This window comes from Apus apus, chromosome 8 (assembly GCF_020740795.1).
Source record: "Apus apus isolate bApuApu2 chromosome 8, bApuApu2.pri.cur, whole genome shotgun sequence".
NCBI lineage: Eukaryota > Metazoa > Chordata > Aves > Apodiformes > Apodidae > Apus > Apus apus.
Window position 1 is genome coordinate 19,248,022 of NC_067289.1, and position 21,397 is coordinate 19,269,418.

Consider the following 21,397-nt stretch of genomic DNA (forward strand, 5'->3'; position numbering starts at 1 on the left):
CAGGGGAGCAGGCAGGACTCAGGGGAGCTGTGGCCGGAGCATCCTAAAAATTAGCTATTCCTTAGGTTCTCAGACTGGCTGCGATTGTAGTTTGGCAGTTTGATTGTAATTTGGGCATTGCATGTGGAAGGGCAGGCAGCTCTGCGACTGATAGACCCCTGACAGTCAGTCTCTGATGGTCTTCCTGCTTTCCACCTGCTGGGGTAAGGATGGGTGCACCCTCAAGGGATGTGGCATGGCAGCTTTGTGAAGAATGCACAAGATGTATCCCTTCACACACACGATTTATACCTTGTTACTGACATCCTCAGTGGAGATACCCCCTGCCGCTAATCAAAGAGATACAAGTGATAGGACAAGAGGAAACGGTCTCAAGTCGTGCCAGGGGAGGTTTAGATTGGATATGAGGAAAGAATTCTTCACGGAAAGGGTTTCCAGGCCCTGGAACAGGCTGCCGAGGGAACGAGTGGGGTCACCATCCCTGGAAGTATTTGAAAGGCGTGCAGATGTGGTGCCTGGGACACGGTTTAGCGGTGGACTCGGCAGCGCCGGGTTAGCTTGGCCGCAGCTGCACGAAGGATTCAGCGGCCACCCGTGTGCCGTGGGCGCGGGTGCTGCCCCCCCGCCCCACGGGACGCCCCGCACGGGCCCGCAGCCCGCGCTGCCGGGGGCCCCGAGCCCCCGCGGGGGGCAGGGCGTGCAACCTGCCTGCGCTGCCAGCCCCGCTGACGGGGCCGCGGGGCCGGCTCCTGCCCCGGCTGCCGCCGGGCTGCGGGGCCTTCACACGAGGCGTCGGCGGGCGCCGCGGCCGCCCCGCCCCGCCCCAACGCGGCCGCCCCGCTGCGGCCGAGGGGCGCGGCCCCGCCCCGCCCCGCCCCGGGCGGGCACCTCGGGGCGCTGTCGCTTTAAGCGCTCTGACGTCAGCGCTGCGCAGCCATGGCAACGGCCCGTCACGTTGGCCGGTCCATGCGGGAGGGGGAGGAGCTCCCGCCGCCACCGAGCGCCATGGAGGGGGCGGCTCGGTGACACCGCGCACCGGGACCCGGCGGCGGCCAGCCGGAAGGTATTGCCCCCTGGGCGGCAGCAGGGGGGAGGGGGCCCGCGGAGCTCGGCTCCCGCCGGCGAGCAGCAAAGCCTGTCCGGCAGGCAGCTCTGCCCATCCCCCGGGGCTCGGTGGGGCCGCCCGAGGGCGGCGGCCGGTCCAGCGGGGCGGCCAGCGATGCCCCCTCCCGGCCCCGGCGCTGGGGAGCCTCGGTCAGGCGGGGCGTGGCGGCCGGGCTGGGGGGTTGGGGGGGCCGCACATCCTGGTCCGGCGGCTGCGGCGGCCAAGCGCGGGGCGGAGGAGAGAGGCTGCGGGCGGGCCGGGCTGCTCGGAGCCGGGCGGGAGGCGCCGCGCGTCCCGCCTAGGGCGGCGCTGCTCGGACCGCGCTGGCTGCGGGCGAGATCGTCCTCGTCGACCCCCAGGTGGGGCCGGGCGGGCGCGGAGCTCCCTGCACCCCGGGCGGGCCGCCCCCGCTCCCCCGCAGCCTTCGCCCTCCGTGCGCCCCGGCGGGACCCGCCGGCGCCGTCCGGGAGCTCCGCAGCCCCGCGCCCGCCAGCCCCGCCCCGCCCGCCGCGGGCGGCCCCATCCCGCAGCAGGGGCGGGGGGGAAGGATGGGCGGTACCACCGCGCCGCAACGCCGGGGGGAGGGGGCGGCGCTCGGCGGGGAGAGCCCAGCCGCAGCGGGGTGAGAGCGGAGGCGGCCGCGGGCGTCGCCGCCAGCAGCGGCCCCAGCCCGGCCGGCAGCGCCGCTGAGACCCCGCGAGCAGGTAGGGCCCCGCCGTCGGGCTGCGCTGCCCGCCGGGGAGCAGGGGAGCAGGCTGCGGCCGCGGACGGAGGGGGCCCGCTGGGACACCTCCTTGGGGCGGCGGGCGGGTGCGGGGCGCGGTCCCGCCTCGGGGTTGCGAGCACCGGGATCTGTCGGGAGCGGCCGGGCCCGGTGGGAGAGGGCTGCATCGCTGGCTTCGTCCCCTTCCGTCCTGCCCCCGGCCGTCCGGCAGCGCGGGCAAGCCGCGGCGCCGCGCCCAGCCTCGGCGGGGAGGGGTGGTGCCGGGGCAGGGCTGGGCCTCCGCGGCCTCGGGGGGGCTCCCGGAGGTGGTGCCGGGCGTGGGGGTGAGCGGAAGGGAGGCAGAGACTCGTCCCACCGGCGTTTCCTCAGGCCGAGGGGCTAGAAGGGGGGTGCGCGGCCACAGCTGCCGGTGGGGGGTGGGCGGCACCGGGCCCCTTGCCGCCAGCTCAAGCAGGGCTCCGCCGGAGGGGCTCCCGGGGGCTGCGGGGCAAGTTGTGCGGGCGGCCAGAGGTGCAGGACGGAGAGGGATCGTCCTGAGCCGAGGCGCCCCTTCTCCCCTGGGAAGCACCTCCTTGTTGCCGGGGGTCGTCAAGGACAGACCTGACGCTGAAAATAATAGGATTAACGATGCGGGTGGCACGTTGACCTGTGCACAGGGGGGGTCGGAATGCTCCTGCCATCCCGACAGTGTCAGCTGGCCCAGCACTTCGGATTTAAAAGTCCGTACAGCTGGCGGCAACAGGCAGTTTCGAGGTTTATGGAATATGTAGAAGAACTCTTCTATTTTATTTTTTTTTATTTCTAGACCTATGTAAAACTTATTTGGGTCTCGGCATCCCCTAAATTAGTCTTGGGGCAAGGGGGATATGCGTTGTGTGGGTGTTGTGACAAGGGTAAATCTGAAGGTACTTCCCGTCCTTAGAAAAAATGCAAAGTCATTAGATGCCTTTTGTGTCATACTTCATAGGTACGGCTAGTTCCCACATCCAGATTTAGGATTTTTTTTTAAATCTGCCTTTTTAAAATATTTGCCCTTAGAGCTGAGGTTACCAGCTTCTTTACATTTCAGTTTCGTCTTTGTTGGAAATTGTGGAAAAACATCTAAATTGCCTATATCTGGTAGACAACAAGTGAAGTTTATGCTGTAATGCTATCTGAACTAATGCAAAATAAGCCTCCAATCTGTTCCTTCCTGTTAGTTACACAGTTTGGAAACAGACATGTCTCCTTTTATGAGACTGCTTATTGTAGTTTGGAAAATGCATGATTTTTCAGGCTGGTTTTCAGTTCTGAAGTAGGAGCGTGGTAAGCCTCAGAGGTAGGTATCAGTTGAGGGAAAAAAATATTAGTGTTGAATTTGATTATGAATAATAAATTTCAGAAACAACAGAACTGTAGCTGCTCTGTGCTAGGTAGAGTATTAGGCAAGGGTGGGAAAAGAATGGTGAAAGTGTATAGGGAGAAGAGACAGGTAACCAACCTCTAAAACCCACTACAAGAATGTGAGAGATGAAAACTGTAGTCTTCCCGGTCTGGTGGGTTAGATGTATTCAGTGGAGTTCCGTGTTCTAGTTTGATCTCTTCTTTGAAAAATGTGTTGTCTCTTCTCTACTGAGAATCTGAACGGCGAGATCAGAACGATTGCTCGGAGAGAAGCCGTTCCCTGTGGTAACTGGTGCTTTTCCGCTTTGGCCAGTTGTCAGCACAGGCTGGTTTCTGGTTCCTAGGGGCTGCTGTGCCTCACCTACAGGGCTAACCAAGAAAGCATTCAGTGTGCTTTCCAGAGTTTCATGTACTTCCCTGAGTATCAGTAGAGGATCCTGAAATTTTTAGTAGTTCTCATGGGGAGTAGTGGGAATGCTGAGGGACACGAGCCTGTAAAGTCATTCGAGTGTGTAGGAGAAAACCTAAAGCTGCTCTGACATCTACTAGAAAAGCTGGAAGTGATGCAAAAGATGGTCACTAACCTGACAATAAAGTGATAAATCCAGTAGATGTAATAATTGTTAAAGTTGGGGAAAGTCTGAAGTAATGTTAACAGGGACAATAACTATATCAACAAATTAAAATGAAACAAACCACATGACAAACCCTTACAATCCTGAAAGTCTTTTAATAGGATGGGAATCTTCAGTGGGTTTTTGCAGTGTTTGTTTGTGATTCTTAAGCGCGATAGCTGTGGTGAACTTAATTTGTGCTTCTAAAGAACAGACTGATTTTATCTTGGAAGAAGGAGGGTAGGAAAAACAGGGAGCTCATAAATACATGGGTATGCCTCTTGTGTCACATTTAATTAAGCATTATTTCTTTAGAATTAGCAGTACTTACAGTTGATAATAATAATATATTTCTTTTGTTAATCATGAGAGATTTGAATTTTGGGTACGGGGATGTCTTTTTCTATATTGTTAAAGTGATGCAGCATTTAGCTGATGCATAGCCCTTTCCTGAGCGCTTGAAGAGTTAGTCTTGATAGACTGGTCAGGTCATTTAAATCTTAAGTAGAAGATTGCTGGCTGTTAATGTCATCTGTTACATTTATGTTGGATAATGGAAGTTTCAACTATTTCTTCATGTTGCTTAGTTGAGTAGAAATACATCTAGTGTTTAATTTGTCCAAGTATTTTAGTTTTCCAAACACTAGAGAAAAACCTGGGACTCAAAAATTACAAAACCTTGCAAAAATATTTTTGACAGGACTGTGCATAGTTCTCTCCTATAACATTATAGCACTTGTAAAAATGCCACAAAATTTATGAATATAAGATTCTGAAGGTGAAGTAAGAAACAAAAAGACCACAATACGCAGTGCATTGTAAATCTTCCTCTGTTGCTGTCTCCTCTGCCGGAGTAATAAATTAAAACTGCTGTGTTATTGAAGACAAGATCATCTGGTTTATTGTATTTTATCTCAGGAGTCACTTTAAAAAGTCTCAGCAAACCAGTAAGAAATTCAGAATCTCTGAGCTTGATGTGCAGTGCTTGCTCATGGAATGTAAACACTTAGGAACAACGATAATGCAGTGATTGTGTTTTGTACTTAATACTGTCTGAGAATATAAATGCTCAGATTAATACAATTCCCAAGTGCCTGGAACTTGCTGTTTAGAAAGAATGCACAGTATTGCTAATCAAGAAAAAAAAAAATTAAGTGCCACCAAAAATTTTTCTCTCTTTTAATTGGATGCAGACCTGTCACTTAGTTCATCTTCTGAAGTGTGTAATTGAATTTAGTTGTTACTGTTTCTTTCTTGTATGAAACTTTGTGTTTTGCAACCCAGTGTTTTGTAATAGAATTTATGTGAAAGATGCTAAACAGAACTACAGCAAATGGTCGTGACAAACACGAGCCTATGCTCTTCCCTTCAGGTTGTGGTTTGGTATCTGATACTAGGGCAGAGCGCTTCACAGAGCTTTCTAGATAACACGTGCTATATGAAGCTGCAGCCTTAATTAAAAAAAAAACAACAACCCTCTACTGTTTAGGGTAGTGTTAATGTGTTCAGCAGTGTGTGAACCATGAAACAGTCCATCTTTGCAGAGAGCCTGAAACAAAAGACCAAGAGGCGAACTTCCTAATGTTTTGAATGGATGTCGGCTTCGATGCCATCAGTGATACTTGATGTTCTGATTGTTATGAATTGCTATAGTTAGTGTGGGGAAATAGCATCATGAGAACTTAACCTGAAGGTTTATAAAAAACAGAATTAAAATAAATGTAGGTGGACCTTGACTAGCAAATAGTTATGCTATTCAGTGGAGGCAGTTTCATTTCCTTTAAGTCAGCTTCCAAAAGTATGTGAAATGCAGACATACAGTAGAATAAATTCTGATTTAGGTACTCTAACTCTTGCAGTCTCTCACTTTCTGAAAGGACTTAAACTGAAAAGGAGGGCAAAGATAGAAGTCCCTGACTGTAATGTAGAGCAAATGGCACTTTGAAGTTCCACCTATTACATAAAATTAGTTGTTTGGAGGCAAAAGAGGTTTGCCAATTTGCAGAAGCTGTAGTTTTACCCTCCTTATGTTAGATCTCAGATAAATATTAATCATATGGATTTTCAACACCAGCCAAGTGTTTGAGTCATTGTGAATCCTACTGTTTTGAAACATTAAAAGAGCTGAGTAATGTTAAGATTAAAATAATTTATAAGAATTTAATTTTTAAGTGGTAGGGGGAGGGGAACAAATTAAAATAATCAAATGAGTCCCAGGATTAAATATTTCTTAACTGAGATTGAAGATCTTGGAGCTACTCTTGATGACTAGCTTGAAGTCCTTGACAAGAACAAATTACCTCCTCACAATTAGTGGTGGCAACTCTTGGACCTGTTTGGTTGGTTTTCATAGTGCAGTTACTAGTTTAGGTGGTCAGTATCTAGTCTTGCACAGAGCATGCAGGCAATTTCAGAATAACTTGATGATTTGATTCTTGTTGGGTTAATTTTTGTGTACATTTTTGCTGCCCTTTATTTTTTTTATTGTAGTAATTATTTATAAAATAAGTTGTAATTTTCTATTTATACATTGAAATGTAATTTATGTGATATTTTTATACAGTTAAAGTCTTGCATTAAAATGAAAGATGCTTATTCAAGATATTTTGCTAGAACACATGGTATTTAAAATCTGTCTGATTAAAATAAATCTTTGATCTGACTACTTTTCTAGTGCCCCTTTCTGTCATGACTGATTGCTTCAAGTGATTTTTCACGTTAATTCATTTTATCCCTAGTTTGGAAAAGGAAGATATTTTCCCTTGAGTTCTTGATTTAAATTGAGCTCAGTTATTAAGCTGAAATAAATATTCAGGTTGCATGTATAGATGCTACACTTGTTAAAGGGGGACTGGAACTACATGATCTTTAAGGTCCCTTCCAACCCACACCATTCTAAATCTGATTTAACACAGAGTAAAGGTGTCTAAATAAAAAACAATCCAAACTGTGGAGAATGAGATGGCCAAGAAGAAGAATAGAACTGTTTTGGGTGTTACAAACACAATGTAATCTCTAGCATATGCCACAGGAAAGGAGAAACTCCTCTTTTGTCTTAGAAGCAGCCCCAAAGAGGGAGCTGGATTTTTTTTTTTTTTTTTTTTTTTGTACAGCAGGATAAAAATGTCATACAAGTCTAAAGTAAGAGGCCTATAAATGTACTAGTATCTAATGATGTCAGGGCTTCATTGCTGTTTCCAAGACTTTAGGAAAAGCAGCTAGTTGGGAAGGTCACATAGTTGGAGACAGGAAGTCACTAAGGCATTTGTCCCCTCTCTACTACAGCTTGCTACAAGCACAAACTTTGAAAAGGGGTGCAATGAAGAAAATTTACTTTTCCTGGTGATGCTTTGTGAGAAGCTTAAGCCCTATTCAGTTGTCATTCTCTACAGAAATCTAGTGGCCCTGAATTGCAGACCTTTGTCGTAACTTGGACAAGATGACTGCTGAAAAGCCAACATCCTAAGCAAACAGTTAAATTGCTTTGGAGTTTCACTGGCAGGGCTAATGTTTGCCTTTTCATTGAGTCAGATATTGTTTTGCTGTGAGCTTAGCTTCTGGAAGCAGGAATTTAAGAATATTAAGCCATTTTTACTAGTATTTCAATCACAGTTGCTGAGGGAGACTCCAGGATTGTAGCATGTAGCATCCATGTCCTAAACATTTAAACCAAAAGACTTTAATGGACAGTGTCTGCTCTTTGGTGAAGCCTAGAAGCAGAGATGATGTGCTTATCTAGGCTGCTGTTGACCCAGTTTGCTTTGCCTGAGATAGGTATGAAGTATTTACAAGAACAGAAGTTTCAGTGGATTAGAAAAATAACCTCCAGCAAGGCAGGTTGTGGACCCATGGGCAGTCTTGTGGCCACAGTGCCTGGCAGATACATTCCTATCTTTAACTGTAGGCTTGGTCTCCACAGGGGAATTCTGCTATTTATAACCTAGCGCATGTCATGTTTTAATAGAAAAGTTGTTCTTGTATTAAAAAATAAATAAATAGAAAATAAGTGGCACTCTGGGAGATTGTTTCTAGTGGGAATATTGGACATCTTTTCTTCAGCATTTTGTTTCTCTTCTGTCCTCTTCTGTTGGAAACTTCATATAGAGTCATTTTCCTTCCAATAGCCATGTAGGTAATTTCTGACTTTGCCACAACTCTTTTTGTTGTTGTTGTTGTTTTCTTTTTGGGCTATGAACTATACAGATATATATAGATTTTAGTGCATTGCAAGGATGTGAAAAATAATGTATCACAAGTTTAATTTACAACATCCTTTTAACATAATGCCACCTTTATCTAGATAGGGTATTTTAATGACAGGTTTTTACCCTGCCTAAAAGTTTTCAGTTAGATAAAACCAGTATGTTAAAGATACACCTACTATAAGAATACCCTTTATTTTGAGAACCCTGCAAGTGTGAAGGTAGAAGCACAGTGATACATGTTGCTTTAACATAGCGACTTCCTTAAGTGTTTGGTGTAGTTTATTTTCTAATAAATGACCATTTGAAGAGAGGCAATACTGTGTGAGAAACATCAAGAGTATAGATCAGTTATATCTATTTCATCACAAGAGATACAAGTGTAACTTTAGTTACAGAGCCTATGTATTCTCAATCCCATACTTGGCATTAGTAGGGCTGAGAAATAATGCTCAGGGTCTTCATAATTCTAGGATTGGATTTCATCTAATAATTCTGTGTCTGTCTATCAAGTGAGGTTTCTGATAGGTTTTTAGAGGACTATGATACTAGGCATTTAAAAACAAAAACAAAAAACAGAAAAAACTACTAAAGTAGCCTGAACTCTGGTCTGGAAGAGAATTTTTGTGGCTTACAATCACAAATAATTGACCAGAGAAGTATTGTGAATGAGAATTAAAATTAAACTTGAGGGCAGTAGTTTTATCTGATCTTTGGGTAATCAGTGTAAAAAAAGCAAATGTTTATATTCCCTTGTTTTGTTATGAAAGAGTACAGCTGTATGCTAAGTGTTACAGCTGCGTAGTGATGTGAACTGCATAATGCCTCCCTGTAGCTTTGGTACCAAGGGAGTGTGTGCGTGGTGCTGAATGGTGAGGAGGAGGGAAGGGTGCTGAAGACTATGTATAGATCAAATGCATTTTTTTTTTTGCTGCAAGCTGGTGAGACATTTGAAAGGATGCAATGTGTATGTGTAACTGGTACTGCTGGGCTTTCTGCTTCTGAAGTGTGTAAGAATACCCTGCTTTCAAGAACTTTCAGCAAGAAACTAATTTCAGTCAAGTGAACAGTCGTCTTAGTTGAATCAAGACACTTTTCCTATTGACATTCTTAGTTTCTCTCAACGTGTATCTTCTCCACTGACTAAAATTTTTGTGTGTACTTGGTGCCTTTTATACATACCATCCAGTCTATGTGCTCTCAGAAAACAGGAGGCTGCTTAAGTAATCCTTTGTGCCTGTAGGTGCCCAACCAGGTTTTACATGCTTAACACTGCTTGCCTCTACAAAATGCAAAGGTACTGTGCCTCTTCAGTAGATACCGATGTGCTAGCCCCTTAAGAAAATCCAAAATCAAACTTTAGTTTAAAGCTAGATTTAAATGCCAATGGTCTTTCTAAGTGACTTTGAATTGTCACTTTCCAGTACACTTTTCCTACCAAAACTGGTTAGAATAGCTTCAGGGTATGGCAGAGTGTTTGAAGAGGCAAATAATACAGCTTTTCACCTCACCATGTGTGTGTGTTCACCTGTCTGTCCCCAGGCAAGAAATGAGAGTGAAACCGTCTCAGTCGGTGTTGTTACTTGGGTTGCTTTTTGCTTCATTTAGATCCTTCTTGACACTTTGTACATGTCTTGAATTGCAAACCCAGTAATAATCTGTTCGGTGATGGAGTGTCCTCTGGTCACTGAACCAAATTTTCACTGGAGAATCATTATTACAGTCACTAAAGACAGTATAATTTGAATTTCACATGAAGTTCTGTTTGCAAGGAGTGTGATAAAAATAAATCTGTGCTTATCTACCAAAATATTTAGACCTGGAACTGAAATAAGATGCAAGAGTGCTACTTTTGGAAAAAAACACTCTTTCGGACTGTGAAATGTTAATGAGTTTTAAAAATTCCTTTCTTCCGGTGCTTTTTTCAGGCTTGTGCTTAACACTTTATTTCTTGATTTTTTTATATATATATTTTTTTTTTTTCTGGAATCTAGTGTGTTTGGGCAAAGAAGAGTAGGGACTTTCTGTAAGTGTTTTATGAATGTACTTGGTTTAGACTTTAAATTGGGATTTAGAAATAAATTTTCATGTATCTGAGTTTAAGCCACCAGCCAACTGAACTGTCAGCTTCTATTGTATAAAGAAGAGTAGAAGTCTAAAGGCACTGCTCATTTTTTGCTAGTAAACTTAATAAGAGTTACTTCACTCTGGTATCTGAGCTGTGATTTTCTTTGTTTTGTGATTGCTCTTAACAAGGTCAGTATTTGCTGGTCTGTTTGTCTTCCATGGAAACCATAATCAGAGCAGTGGTCGAGTGCAGAGACATGTTGTGAAGTGCTCAGGTCGCTCACGGCGGGTTTGCTCGGGTGTGCAAGCTGAGCGTGCGCAGCACGGGCAGTGCTGGTGAGATGGCTTTGGTTTCTGACCCAGCAGCACTACTGCAGGGCACCTTCCAGCTGCTGCTTCCTTTGCTAATGAAAAACACCAAGAGTTGATACTTGCCGTACTGAAGCCTGAAGTTGAATGCAGATACTTATATTTCTCTGGCTCAAATTACTTCTGTTAACACCTCCAGGTAGTTATTGTGGTAAATACAGACATTTTTATATGGCAGGCTGTATTTCACAGTTCTATTAAAATTACAAGCTAAGTAACTTATGTGTGTATAAACTGACACTTACCTCAGTTCTTTTTGATGTGTAGGGGTACGAGATGTTTTGGTGGAGGAAGGAAGGAGCCATATTGTTGGCTTGAAACGGCTTCTGCCACACAGCTCATGGGTGGGGTTGTGTTCATGATGTAACTGCATGGGGCATGTTGGCACACCAAGAGGCAAGATTGCTTTCATATCCCACTGGTTTGTTGTTTGCTCGTGGATCTCTTGTTACCTCTCCTTTCCAGCTGTATGTGCAAATTTGAGCACATATTTCAGCGGTTCCTTGAAACTGGGGATGGTATCTACTAGAGAAATGGGTCTTCAAGTTCTGCTAATACCCTTCCTCTCGAGAGGCGTTGGTTGATTATTTCCTGTTTTTGTACCAAAGCTATAATGGCGATGTATCACTTTAAAACACTTCCAAAATGTGCAGAAGTGCAACAATAGCACTGACCTCAGCGAGCGAGGTCACACCCAGGCTGCTTCCTGTTTTCTGCCTGGGGAGGCCGGAGGCCCTGAATATGGGAGAACTCTCCTTTTTGTGTGTCTGGGAGCTCAGAAATCAGTGGCAATTAATTCTGTCTTACAAAACGAAAAATTGAAAATCTCAAGGAAAAGATTTCATTAGAATTTCCAAGCTTATTTTCTAAATTACAGCATTTATAAAATTTAACCATTATTTGCTTTCTTTACTGAAATGTCTAAGATATTCTGCAACTAATGCATCCCTCAGAAGTATATATTAAAGGTACAGGAGGGGAGGAGATGCATTGAAGGGGTTTGAGAGAAGAGAGAGAAAGAGCAAGGTACACAATGACAGCCCTTGTATACTGTTATTTCAACTTATGCCTCTCTCTACTTGGTTTTAAGTATTATTTGATCAATATAAAAGCTCCTTGCTTTGTTGTCTTTGTTATTGATGCAGTACAGCTACAAAACAGAAAAAAGAATTACTGGGAAACTAAATAGCTGCAAAGGTCTTTGAAAAACCGAGGAGAGACAACATAGGGCCAAGATACAGTTAGGAAAAAAAAAAAAAAGCAAGCATAAAAACCTTAATTTTCCTCAGTGGAGAGCTGAGTATGTGTGTGGTCCTCAAACAGCTCTACCATAGTAAATATATGATGTAAAATTTCAGCTAAAATACTTTCTATGTATGAAGGTATGTAGCTCCAGTATAACATTAATGGTTTTATTTTAAGTGGCTCTTATGCTGGCAGAGATTTCACTTTATGTAAGGCTTTGTCCACTGTTTCAGAGTTTATAGAATTTGAACTGTTCTTGAATGTCAAATCCATTTCCTTCAGACTATGAGAAATAAAAGCTCTATATGTTTTTGTTCTCTGTTCGTGGTTTTGGGGAGACATAGAAGAGTGGGCAAAGCTGCCGAAGTCTTGATTAGTGTCACTACTTAGGAAATGTTTTATCAAAATCTTCTTTGGCACATCCTGAATATATAAGTATTAGTCTGTGTATGCTGCCAGAGCTCAGCTTCAGAGCCAGAACCCCATCGTCCACCACTGTTGAGGCAGCAGAGCCTGCATGTGCTGTCAGCAGGTAGAGAAGACAAGCAGGTAACTTCACACAAGCACCTTCAATGTGTAAAGGTTTCATGGGCTGAAGCCTGAATGTGTGTGTTACCAGTGTTACTCCCTTCAGAGAGATCTGGAGTGTTTCTCGGTATTTTTTTCCTGTAATTAGAGAAGTACTATAGTTAGCGTTCTTTATGTTTAACCACCTGTGTGATCACTGGTGGAGCTGAACACATGAAAGCTGTGTGAAACCTCCTCTCTTACTTTTTGCTACTATGTGTTGGTCACATGTGAGATCTTGCTGCATATGAGTTGAAAGACTGAGTTTAAGATAAGCAGTTAATTCTAAAGTACCAATTTTTTTATACAAAATTAAATTCTTGCTTAAATAATTATTTGGTTGATAGTTCTTAAGAATCCAGTCAGACAGACTGTTCTTTTTGCAATCTCTAATCTCTATTTATTTGGCACAAAAATAGCAATGCTTTTTTATGGAGTGTGACATATTTACAGTTCTCTAGTAATTTTTTTCCTCTTGTCTATATGGTGATCTTACATGAGAATAAGCTAAGCTTGCCAGGGCAACTGAAGAAGACTCTTTCTTAAAAAACCAAATTACTTGGTACTTAGTTTCTGAACTGTAATCTTCTCTGAGACAGAAGTAGCTCTGCTTTACAGAACTAATGCTTCCTATCACTACGTGCTTAACTATTCTGCTTCAAGTAATCTGCAAATATCAGCCCACCTTCCTGGCTTTCCAGAGCTGCGTCACCTCTTGGCCCCTGCTCCAGCCTCCTGCTCCATGCAACAGGGTCATCAAGTCCCTGTCTGATGAACTGCCTGCACCCCAGCTTGTGCAGGCGTTGTGTCCTGCCCTGCTACCTGCCTGCGTGTCACAGAGGTCCTAGGCTCAAGTGCATTTGGTCTGAATTTTTTGCAGACAAAAGGGTTTTTTTCCAGCCACAATGTTTTGAGTCCATATATTGCAGGGAAAGTACTTTCAATACAAGAACCTCTGGTAATTTGTCACTGCCTGCCCTGTATAATGAAGAATTAAACTCTTAGCAAATGATGCTGCTGCTGAATCAGGAGTAATGTAAGGGGTAATTTATCTGTGGAGCACTCAAGCTCGCCAGTGGCATTCTTGACACTAGATACGCTGTGGAATCTGACTTAGTTAATTATTTTGCCTCAGGAGGTACTTTGTTTTGGTATCAGTAAATTCACTTGTCCAAGTCCACTGAGAAAAAAAATTGCACTGAGGCAGAGTTAAGCCTACAAATGACATTGCTTTCATGAGGGCAAAGACATACTGCCATGGCTGCACAGTAGTTGTTCACAATGAGCTCCCTGTATTGTTGCTTGTGATCGGGAAAGCATCTCGTGTCCTTGACCCTGTTTCCTAATTGCTTGAATGTCCTACAGTGGTACATCCACTAGCTACCGGTGGTGTTAAGAAGGTGTTCTCAAGGCCTCCTTGCCATAGCAATTATGTTATTCATAGCATATCATGAATTGCATTTGAAGAGAAGCATCTGGATTCTTCATCAAGTTTTCTACCTTATGAATGTTGAAAAGGTAACTCAGAGTATTTTTTCTCTGACTAAATATTTATTAAAACAAAATTTATAAGTTAGGGAGATAGACACTACATTACCCCCAGCCTCCTTGAGATGGCAGGAGGAATCCTGACCCTCTGCCCGTAGAGAGGCAAGAGCTGATGGCTTTGCTGCATGCACAGCTGGATGCAGTACAGCTGGGCTCCTGGGCAAGTTAATGCTTGGAATAAAGAATTTTCCAGGATGTGGAGCAGTGCTCACTCCTAGCTGTAGTATTTTGACCTTCCTGGAGGGCAGAATGAACAGGAATGTGTCCTTTGTAACCTAGTACAAGTTGGGGTTGAATGCACTGAAGTTTTGAGTGATTTTTTTTGTATGAGGAAAAATTTGCAATAGAGAGATCACCTCTGTTCTTTGCAACCCCTGTAAGCCCTGTGAAAGCAGTCCCAGCATTTAATCAGATAAAAAACAATTTGTTTTTATCTGATGACTGGTAGCATTGGGAAATAGTGTGCTTCAAGGTTGTGGTGATGACCTGCTTCTCTGTGCTGAGGACAGGTTTATAGGATGCAGCCTCTGCTTTGCCATTGCTGCCAACCATCTATCTTCTTGCTGTGCTTCACTGGTCGCCTCATGGATACACTCAAAAACAATGTTGCAGCAAGTAAATGTAGTCTAGATAATGGTCTTCACACATAACTGCATCTTGACGATGGCTCCTCTCTTTTCCTCTCTTTAACCTCATCACTGTAGCATCAGAAGCATTAAAATGACTTAGGTGTGTCCACAAGTTCCAAGCACATGCTTATCTTCCTGCGTTGCTGTCTTGAGTATGGCATCATGTAAGGAGTTCAGAGGTGCTGCTTGCAGAGTTAGTGTGAATCTGGAAAGGCATCCATGAGACCTTCCTCCCTACCCACTCCATTCCTGTAATTTCCTGTGGGCTCCTCAGTGCTTAGAAAATTAAAAATCTGAAGTGGAAGCACAGTTCTCCTAAGTACTTTAAGGTGGATGCTCATCTGAACACAGGAGCAGTTGTGTTGGGAGCTGCTGAGACCATTGGATACACTTCAATGTAACAGTTAAACTCTGCACTTAGTTTGTTTACTGTAGTATCCCGGTGTTTATATATAGCTTAAGAATATCTCAGTTTGCTGTTCAGCTACTGCATGCTGGAAAGAAACTTCAGTGTTTAAAGCTAGAATAATCCAGTTCTAAAATGAATCTAGATTTTGTAGAAAGTGCACTGGTTTGGAGACCATTATATTAATTGAGATTAGCTTGACCTTGAACTACTGATATGTTTCTGATGAGCAATAACTCTAATGACCTTGCAAATGTAGAACATACTGATGTAGGTAAGACTTTTCAACTACAAAAAAATTACTTCTTTCTAAAAAGTGTGAAAGATCATTGTCCTTTAATTTGCTGAGGAATTGATTTTTAAGCTAAAGGCAGGTGATTGAGAAGGCTTCTGAACCTGGGTTTTATCCCTGTAGGAACTTGTGCAGGTATAGCATGATTTAAAGCTGTTAAGCTTAGCAGCTGCTTAGCTGCTGGTGCAGCTTGGTACAGAAATGGCATTAATGATGAACAGTACTGATATGAATGACATTAAAATAATTAACACTGACTTTATGGTTGATTTGCAGAGTGGTCATTGACGGCCTTTGAGTGCCAATGCAATGCTGCAGTTAATTTGCCAATATGCTCACAGTTTTTACCTATCAATAAAAAATTGTCTTGGCTTCAGCTACTTGTGACCAGCCATGCATGCTTCCAGTTTTGAATACTAATGTCACTTTCTTTATGATCTGCATTGAAATTACTGTTTACAGAGCACTGAAGTGTGTGGCACATCACAGGGCAGAAGCTGCCTTCCTTTCTTAGAAAATGAGAGATACATCAACTTCTCTGTTAGGAGTCTTTATCTTCTGTTAAAAATAGCATGCAAGAAGCTGGAATGTTGGCAGGCATCATGGCTGGCTTGCCTTAGACATTTGAGTCTTGTTTTGTCTGTGTTACCTTTGTGTAGATTCTAGAACAAAAAAGGGAAAATATTTTCAAAGGGATAATCTGACTCCGTTGGAACTGAAAGTGTGGCTGTATTTCATAGAGATACGGTATTATGAGCTAATATATTAAAATTGTGATTAAACTTCAAATACTCTAAAGGCATATGATTAGTATGCATTATAAAGTAATTACAGTTTTTAATACCTGATTTTTGAAATTGGACATTAGTGTTGATGACTTCTGTTTTAAGCCTGCTGTGCATTAAGCAATGTCAAATAGTCTGGGCTGCTGAAATAGGAAGATGACTGTGTATAAAGTGGTCCCTAGAATATTCACATATGGATTATAATGTCTTTGATAGTTGAACAGAGCATAGGTTTATGAAGGGAAAGGTGTGAACTTCCTAGTTTGTTTATGTGTAGCTGAAAATAATACCAGTTAGACCTTGAAAGTCACCACTGTGCTCTTACCAATAGGGATATATTTTAATTTGGAGGTGATCCAGTCTGTGTATGTTTGTGGCTTTATTCTGAAATGGACTTTGAAGTGATAACTGTGGAAAGCATGAAGGTTCAGAATGGAAGAAACAGTAGCTGGTTAATTAATGAAAATGCACTTTCCTTCTTGAGTGGAGATAGATTTTCTTGCTCTGGAAGGCTTGTGAAAACTGTTACTCCAGGGGTGGTTATTACTAAGTTACTTTGAAACAAAACCTTTCACTCTTTACAGCTATGAGGTGTGGCATTTTATAGATGGAAAAAAGCCTTCCAGAATCTGTTTTACCAGAGCTCATCACTACTGAACTACAGAGAGCCAGTAGTTAGACCAAATAAAGAAGCTTCCCTAGAGGTCTACAACTTAACCAGACACACTGTGACCTTTCTTCCTCTGTTTTTCGGCCATTTTTCAGGGGACTACGTTGGGAGGACACTACTGTATTGTCTCTCATGCTTACATGAAATGCTTAGAATGATGTTTTGAATTAGGTTCTTATCCCCACTTCTTTCCTCCCTTGATTTTTGTTTTGTGAGTGGTTTCTTTTTCTGTAAGCTTAGAAGTGTTTAGATTTTTTTAGGTAACGTAGTAGGACCACCACCTTTCTGGTGGTTTCGTTTTCCATCATGAGAAAAATACAAGTGCCTGGTTTATTACTGATAAGCTAATAGCTTATTTTACTTTTACTGCGAGGATGTTGAAGTCTACACATATGTGAATAGTCTTAAAAAACTCTTAACTCTGCACTGGTGTTTGGCTGCACTGCTGTACTGATGAAGAAGAAAATTGAGGAAACTGTTCCACACACTGAAAAAAAGCAAATGTAAAATCTGATTAAAACAATTACTATCCTGAAAGTGTGCTTACATGTGGTCTTACTGTGTAGTCATCTTTTTATTAAGATTGCTTTGAGTCCTTGTTCAGATGAGAACTGCTTTGGGCTCTGTGGCCTGTACCAGCATGAGGTTGTTTTTAGGGATGGATCAGTTTTTACTGTCGCTTCTCACTCTGTGGATGCTTTTGAAATTAAACATCATTGAACATTGCCTAAGGAAATAGGAAACAAAAATAGAAAGCCTTCTATTTCGGCTGTGGTTTAGGATTGAAAATTTTACTCTGATTAAAACAAAACTCGCCTTGGATGTCATGTACAAAAGTGCTTGTATCTTAGCACTGTTGAGCTCAAAGGTAAATGTTTGAGGCCACCGCTGCAGTCTTTGCTCTCTGTTGCCATCTTGGGGTGAAGACTCGGTCTTGGAGGTTTCAGGGGCGGGATGAAGACTGATACTACAAATGCGTTCAGTAACAGTGTTTTTAAAGTGCAGCAGGTGATTCTGTTGACAGTTGCTCCTATATACAAAATATACTTAATTTAATCCTGCTTTTCTTGGAGGTTCAGGAATTGAAACAACTTAGGTTTTGCAAAATTTGTTCAATAGGGTACTGAAGGAAATATCTATTTGGAAGTCTTTCTAAAGGCAGAATATATATGTATAGGTTTGCAAGGTTTTGTCTTCTGTTTTTTAAAGAGGAGAAAGTAATGCTGAAACATATTTTTCTTCCCTCTTATTGACAGGTTTTCTTCAGCAGTGGAGTGTGAGAAATAGAGACTGAAGATGAGTGAGCTGGAACAGTTACGGCAGGAGGCCGAGCAGCTGAGAAACCAAATCAGAGTAAGAATTGCTAATTGCCTATTTTTCATTATAAAGTTCCTCCTTTAGAGGAATAAAGCTTGCATCTATTACTTGCTCCTGTTGTAAGCTGTGCAGACCTGAAAATATTTTCAGAATATTTGCTAAAAAAAATCAGAAAAGTAAGTCAGTGGTTCAGTGAAATGTGTTCATAACGTTTCTGGAACAAAGTGTTGTATTTCCTATTGGAGTTTGAAATGTTTTGTTACTAGGGAGGTGTGAGTGTCTGCAAATTTTTTATTTTGAATGTTAAAGACAAAGTGAGCAGCAAACTTCTAGAACCTAGGCATGACAAAGTGGGGTTAAGGGTACTAGAAAAGCTTCTTTCTGTGCTAAAAGTGGCCACTGTACTGCCACTCCTGTTAAGCCTGCAGGTCAACGTATGAAGTGTGAGAGAAGACTTTCCAGGGGTGGGTGTCATTTGTACAGGGCCCATTTCTTTGCTTCTTGTTGAATTTACTTATATTTTGAAAATGCGGATCCTGCCATATGTGCTAATTTTTTGTTGAAATTGCTAATTGAAGATGTGCCTGAAGTCAATTTACCAGGAATCTGTTGCAACGTGCCTGTGCATTTCAGCAATGGAGTCTTCAGTAGAGAGGGAAGAATAAGGATCTTCAAAGTCTGTTTATTCTTCATTAAAATTTCCTTTTCCTAAACATGAAGCATTCATAAATCTGATTTACACTGGAACGCCTTATTTGCAAACATTCATGTCAGCTAAGACTATGGGTTTCTGAGAATATGTTGCATGTGCACTGACTTTGTTAGCATGGCATCTGCTGGCAGCAGTTGTTTTGTGGTGGTCTGCTGCTTGTTGCAGTGCATGTTCAGCTGCTTGTTAGTATCAGCCATTTGATAAACATGCTCCATGTTTTGGGGGCAAATGTTGCTTTCATGGTTACTCCTTCAGTATTGTCCAAGAAGAACTGTCTGCTGTTGTTTTCTCTTAACACACTCAAGAAAAATAAGGTGGGGCTCAGTCAGTGTTGTGGCACTGGGTACCCCTTCTAGCAGCTCTGTAGAGGAATGCAAATAAAATACTTTTTCTTAAATGTAAGCTTTATTACAGCATTGAACAAATGAAAGGTATACATAACATCTCATTTTTTTCTCTGCCTGAAGTGTGAAGATTTTCTCATTACATTATTTTGGGGAGAGCCAGTCAGTTTTATTTCAGTCTTAGTAATCAACCAGTCTGGTTTTATGCAAAGTTTGTTTGTGTGAAGAAGGAGATACCAGGCAAGTAAGAGAGCTACACTGTGTTGCAGGAATGTTTACTTTTGTAATTTTGGAGCATAAGTATCAGATTGGCCCTTTGTATAAGCACTCCGTTTTGTGATTTGAAGTTGATTGAACATTTGCCTTGTAACACTTATCACCCAAACTTGTAACTGGATCTGTGCAGATATAGCTGAGTAACCATGTGTAACCACAGCTTTGCCATTGGAGTCTTTTGGCTCAGCATTGGCAATTCGTGTGTGCCTCTTTGAATCTGAGTGCAGGGTTGGTTACCTTAGCCTTAATTTCAGCTTCAGGTTACTATGCAATTTAAAAAATGCTCCTGATGACTTAATATTCAAGAAGCTTTCCAACCAAACAATTCAGTTTCAGATTTGTATAGGTGACTATTTTTCTGTTTATTAAATCATTGCACAGTTTTCTTTCTAAGTAGGTGTTTGGTAAAAAAAGAGATACAGGATTTAAAAAACAAGTTTAAGTGTATAGAATATCTAGCAGCCTGGTAATTTGCAGGAATTCTTTTTGATGCACTCCCAAAAAGAGGTGAGATCACTAACAGCATTTCATGTTTTACATGTAGCAGCAGTTTGCTATTTTATTTGTTTACAACTCCTTGGTTTTACCTGATGTGTAAGACTGCATGCATTTTTAGTGCCAGAAGTTTGAAACATCAGTAAATGATGAACTATTATATAGCAGGGTGGCTTTCTGGTTGAAGTTGATTCTTAGTTCTGTCTACAATAAAGTTTGCATGTGCTGCATGTCCTCACTTTGAGAATTGAAATTTAGGATATGATTTCTGGAAGTGTTGCATACTTGGCACAGTGTCCTTTGAAACTGAGTGATGTTCTGAACAAATAAGGCAAGTTTTTGGAAAAAAAAAAAAGTGTGTATACTAGAAAATTGTGGGATTGCACACAGACCAGTTTTTCTCTCAAATTCTGCATTATTTACTACATGAACTGAGAAAAATTACAGTTATGCAAAGGAACTTTTTTATGTTACAACACTAATGATTCTGTTAGGATGATGCATATGTAGAAATGACACCTAAATGTGAGAATTCAAATAGCTTGCTGAAACTTTGCTTTTCCTGCAACTTTGCCAACTGTATGGCAACTATTAGCCTCAAGTATAGGTGTTGCTAGTAGAACTCCCTTTAAGAAAAATTGCTTTGTTCCATTCGATTGCATTCAGAATTTATGTTGAACATCCTGAAGTGGTTCAGCTAAATTAAACAATTAAAGTTGGTTAAAATCCAGTGAGTTTCTTCCTGTGTATGAAGTAAGTCCTGAGTGCTAGGGAGGGGATTTGCTGCTCTGGTATTTTAAACCCCTCCTGATTCCAGACGTCAACATTTTATAAATATTTCTGCAGTTGAGACATTTTAAAAATAAGTGGAGATGACTTAATCCACTCTCAGCCTTGCTTTCTGGGAGGAAAGCTATAAAGGGTGGTCAAAATAAACATGCAGTAAAAAAACCTTAAAGTTGCAACATCAAGTAACTCTCAAGAAAGAGCTTGAAAAAAATCCTAGTCTGAATGTGTTGATGCAGTTCCAAAATGTGTGAGTAAATGTTTCCTTTCTTCCTCTCAAAGAGAACATTACTATTAGTAAACAGATTGAACACTTTCCTGAGGAGGGGGGAGACAAAAATTAGTGGTGAAGGCCATCTGTCATTTGTGGGCTGCCTGCTTCACTGCTCACACAAGTTGGAAGGTATTTGGAGAATTTACAGGGAGTCAGAGGGGCTCTTGTGGCCAGTCCTTCAATGCTGCTGTCGATCGTTTTATCTCCAGCTTGGGCTGTAGAGTCCCCGTCTAATTTTAAGCCAATTATTTTAGACTGCGCTTCTCAGAAGAGGGTGCTGACCACGTGCCTATTTTTGTGTCCTGAGGAGAGGCGTCCGAGTTGCAGGAGCAGAGCGCAGTCACCCTTGCAACTGAAACCACGTTTTGCCAAATCGGAGCGTTGCGAATGCGGCTGAGGCGCTCGCCTCCTGCCGGGCCTCCCGCCTGGCGCTCGGGTTGTGCAAAAGAAAGGGAAGTCTGTTTTCTGGGCAGGGCTGAGTAATACACAGAACGTAAGTCATGTGACCGTGGAGTCGTAAATAGAAAAAGACGAGTATCTGTGTGGAGACCTGAGCACCATCCATTCCATGAAAGCTTCTGTGAGCC

General features: G+C 42.6%; 1 protein-coding gene across 2 annotated transcripts in view; it reads left to right on the top strand.

Annotated features, from left to right (window-relative positions):
- The first annotated feature begins 983 nt into the window (after positions 1 to 983).
- GNB4 (G protein subunit beta 4) overlaps positions 984 to 21,397 on the top strand; it is a 32,132-nt gene continuing 11,718 nt past the window's right edge. Inside the window, exons 1-2 of one of the 2 annotated variants that reach the window (XM_051626726.1) lie at positions 984 to 1,063; positions 17,863 to 17,959. In XM_051626726.1, coding sequence (XP_051482686.1) covers positions 17,903 to 17,959 — 57 coding nt within the window. In that variant the 5' untranslated portion in view covers positions 984 to 1,063; positions 17,863 to 17,902. Of the gene's footprint in view, positions 1,064 to 1,710; positions 1,810 to 17,862; positions 17,960 to 21,397 lie in introns of those variants that run through there. The other variant, XM_051626727.1, reaches the window with a different exon arrangement.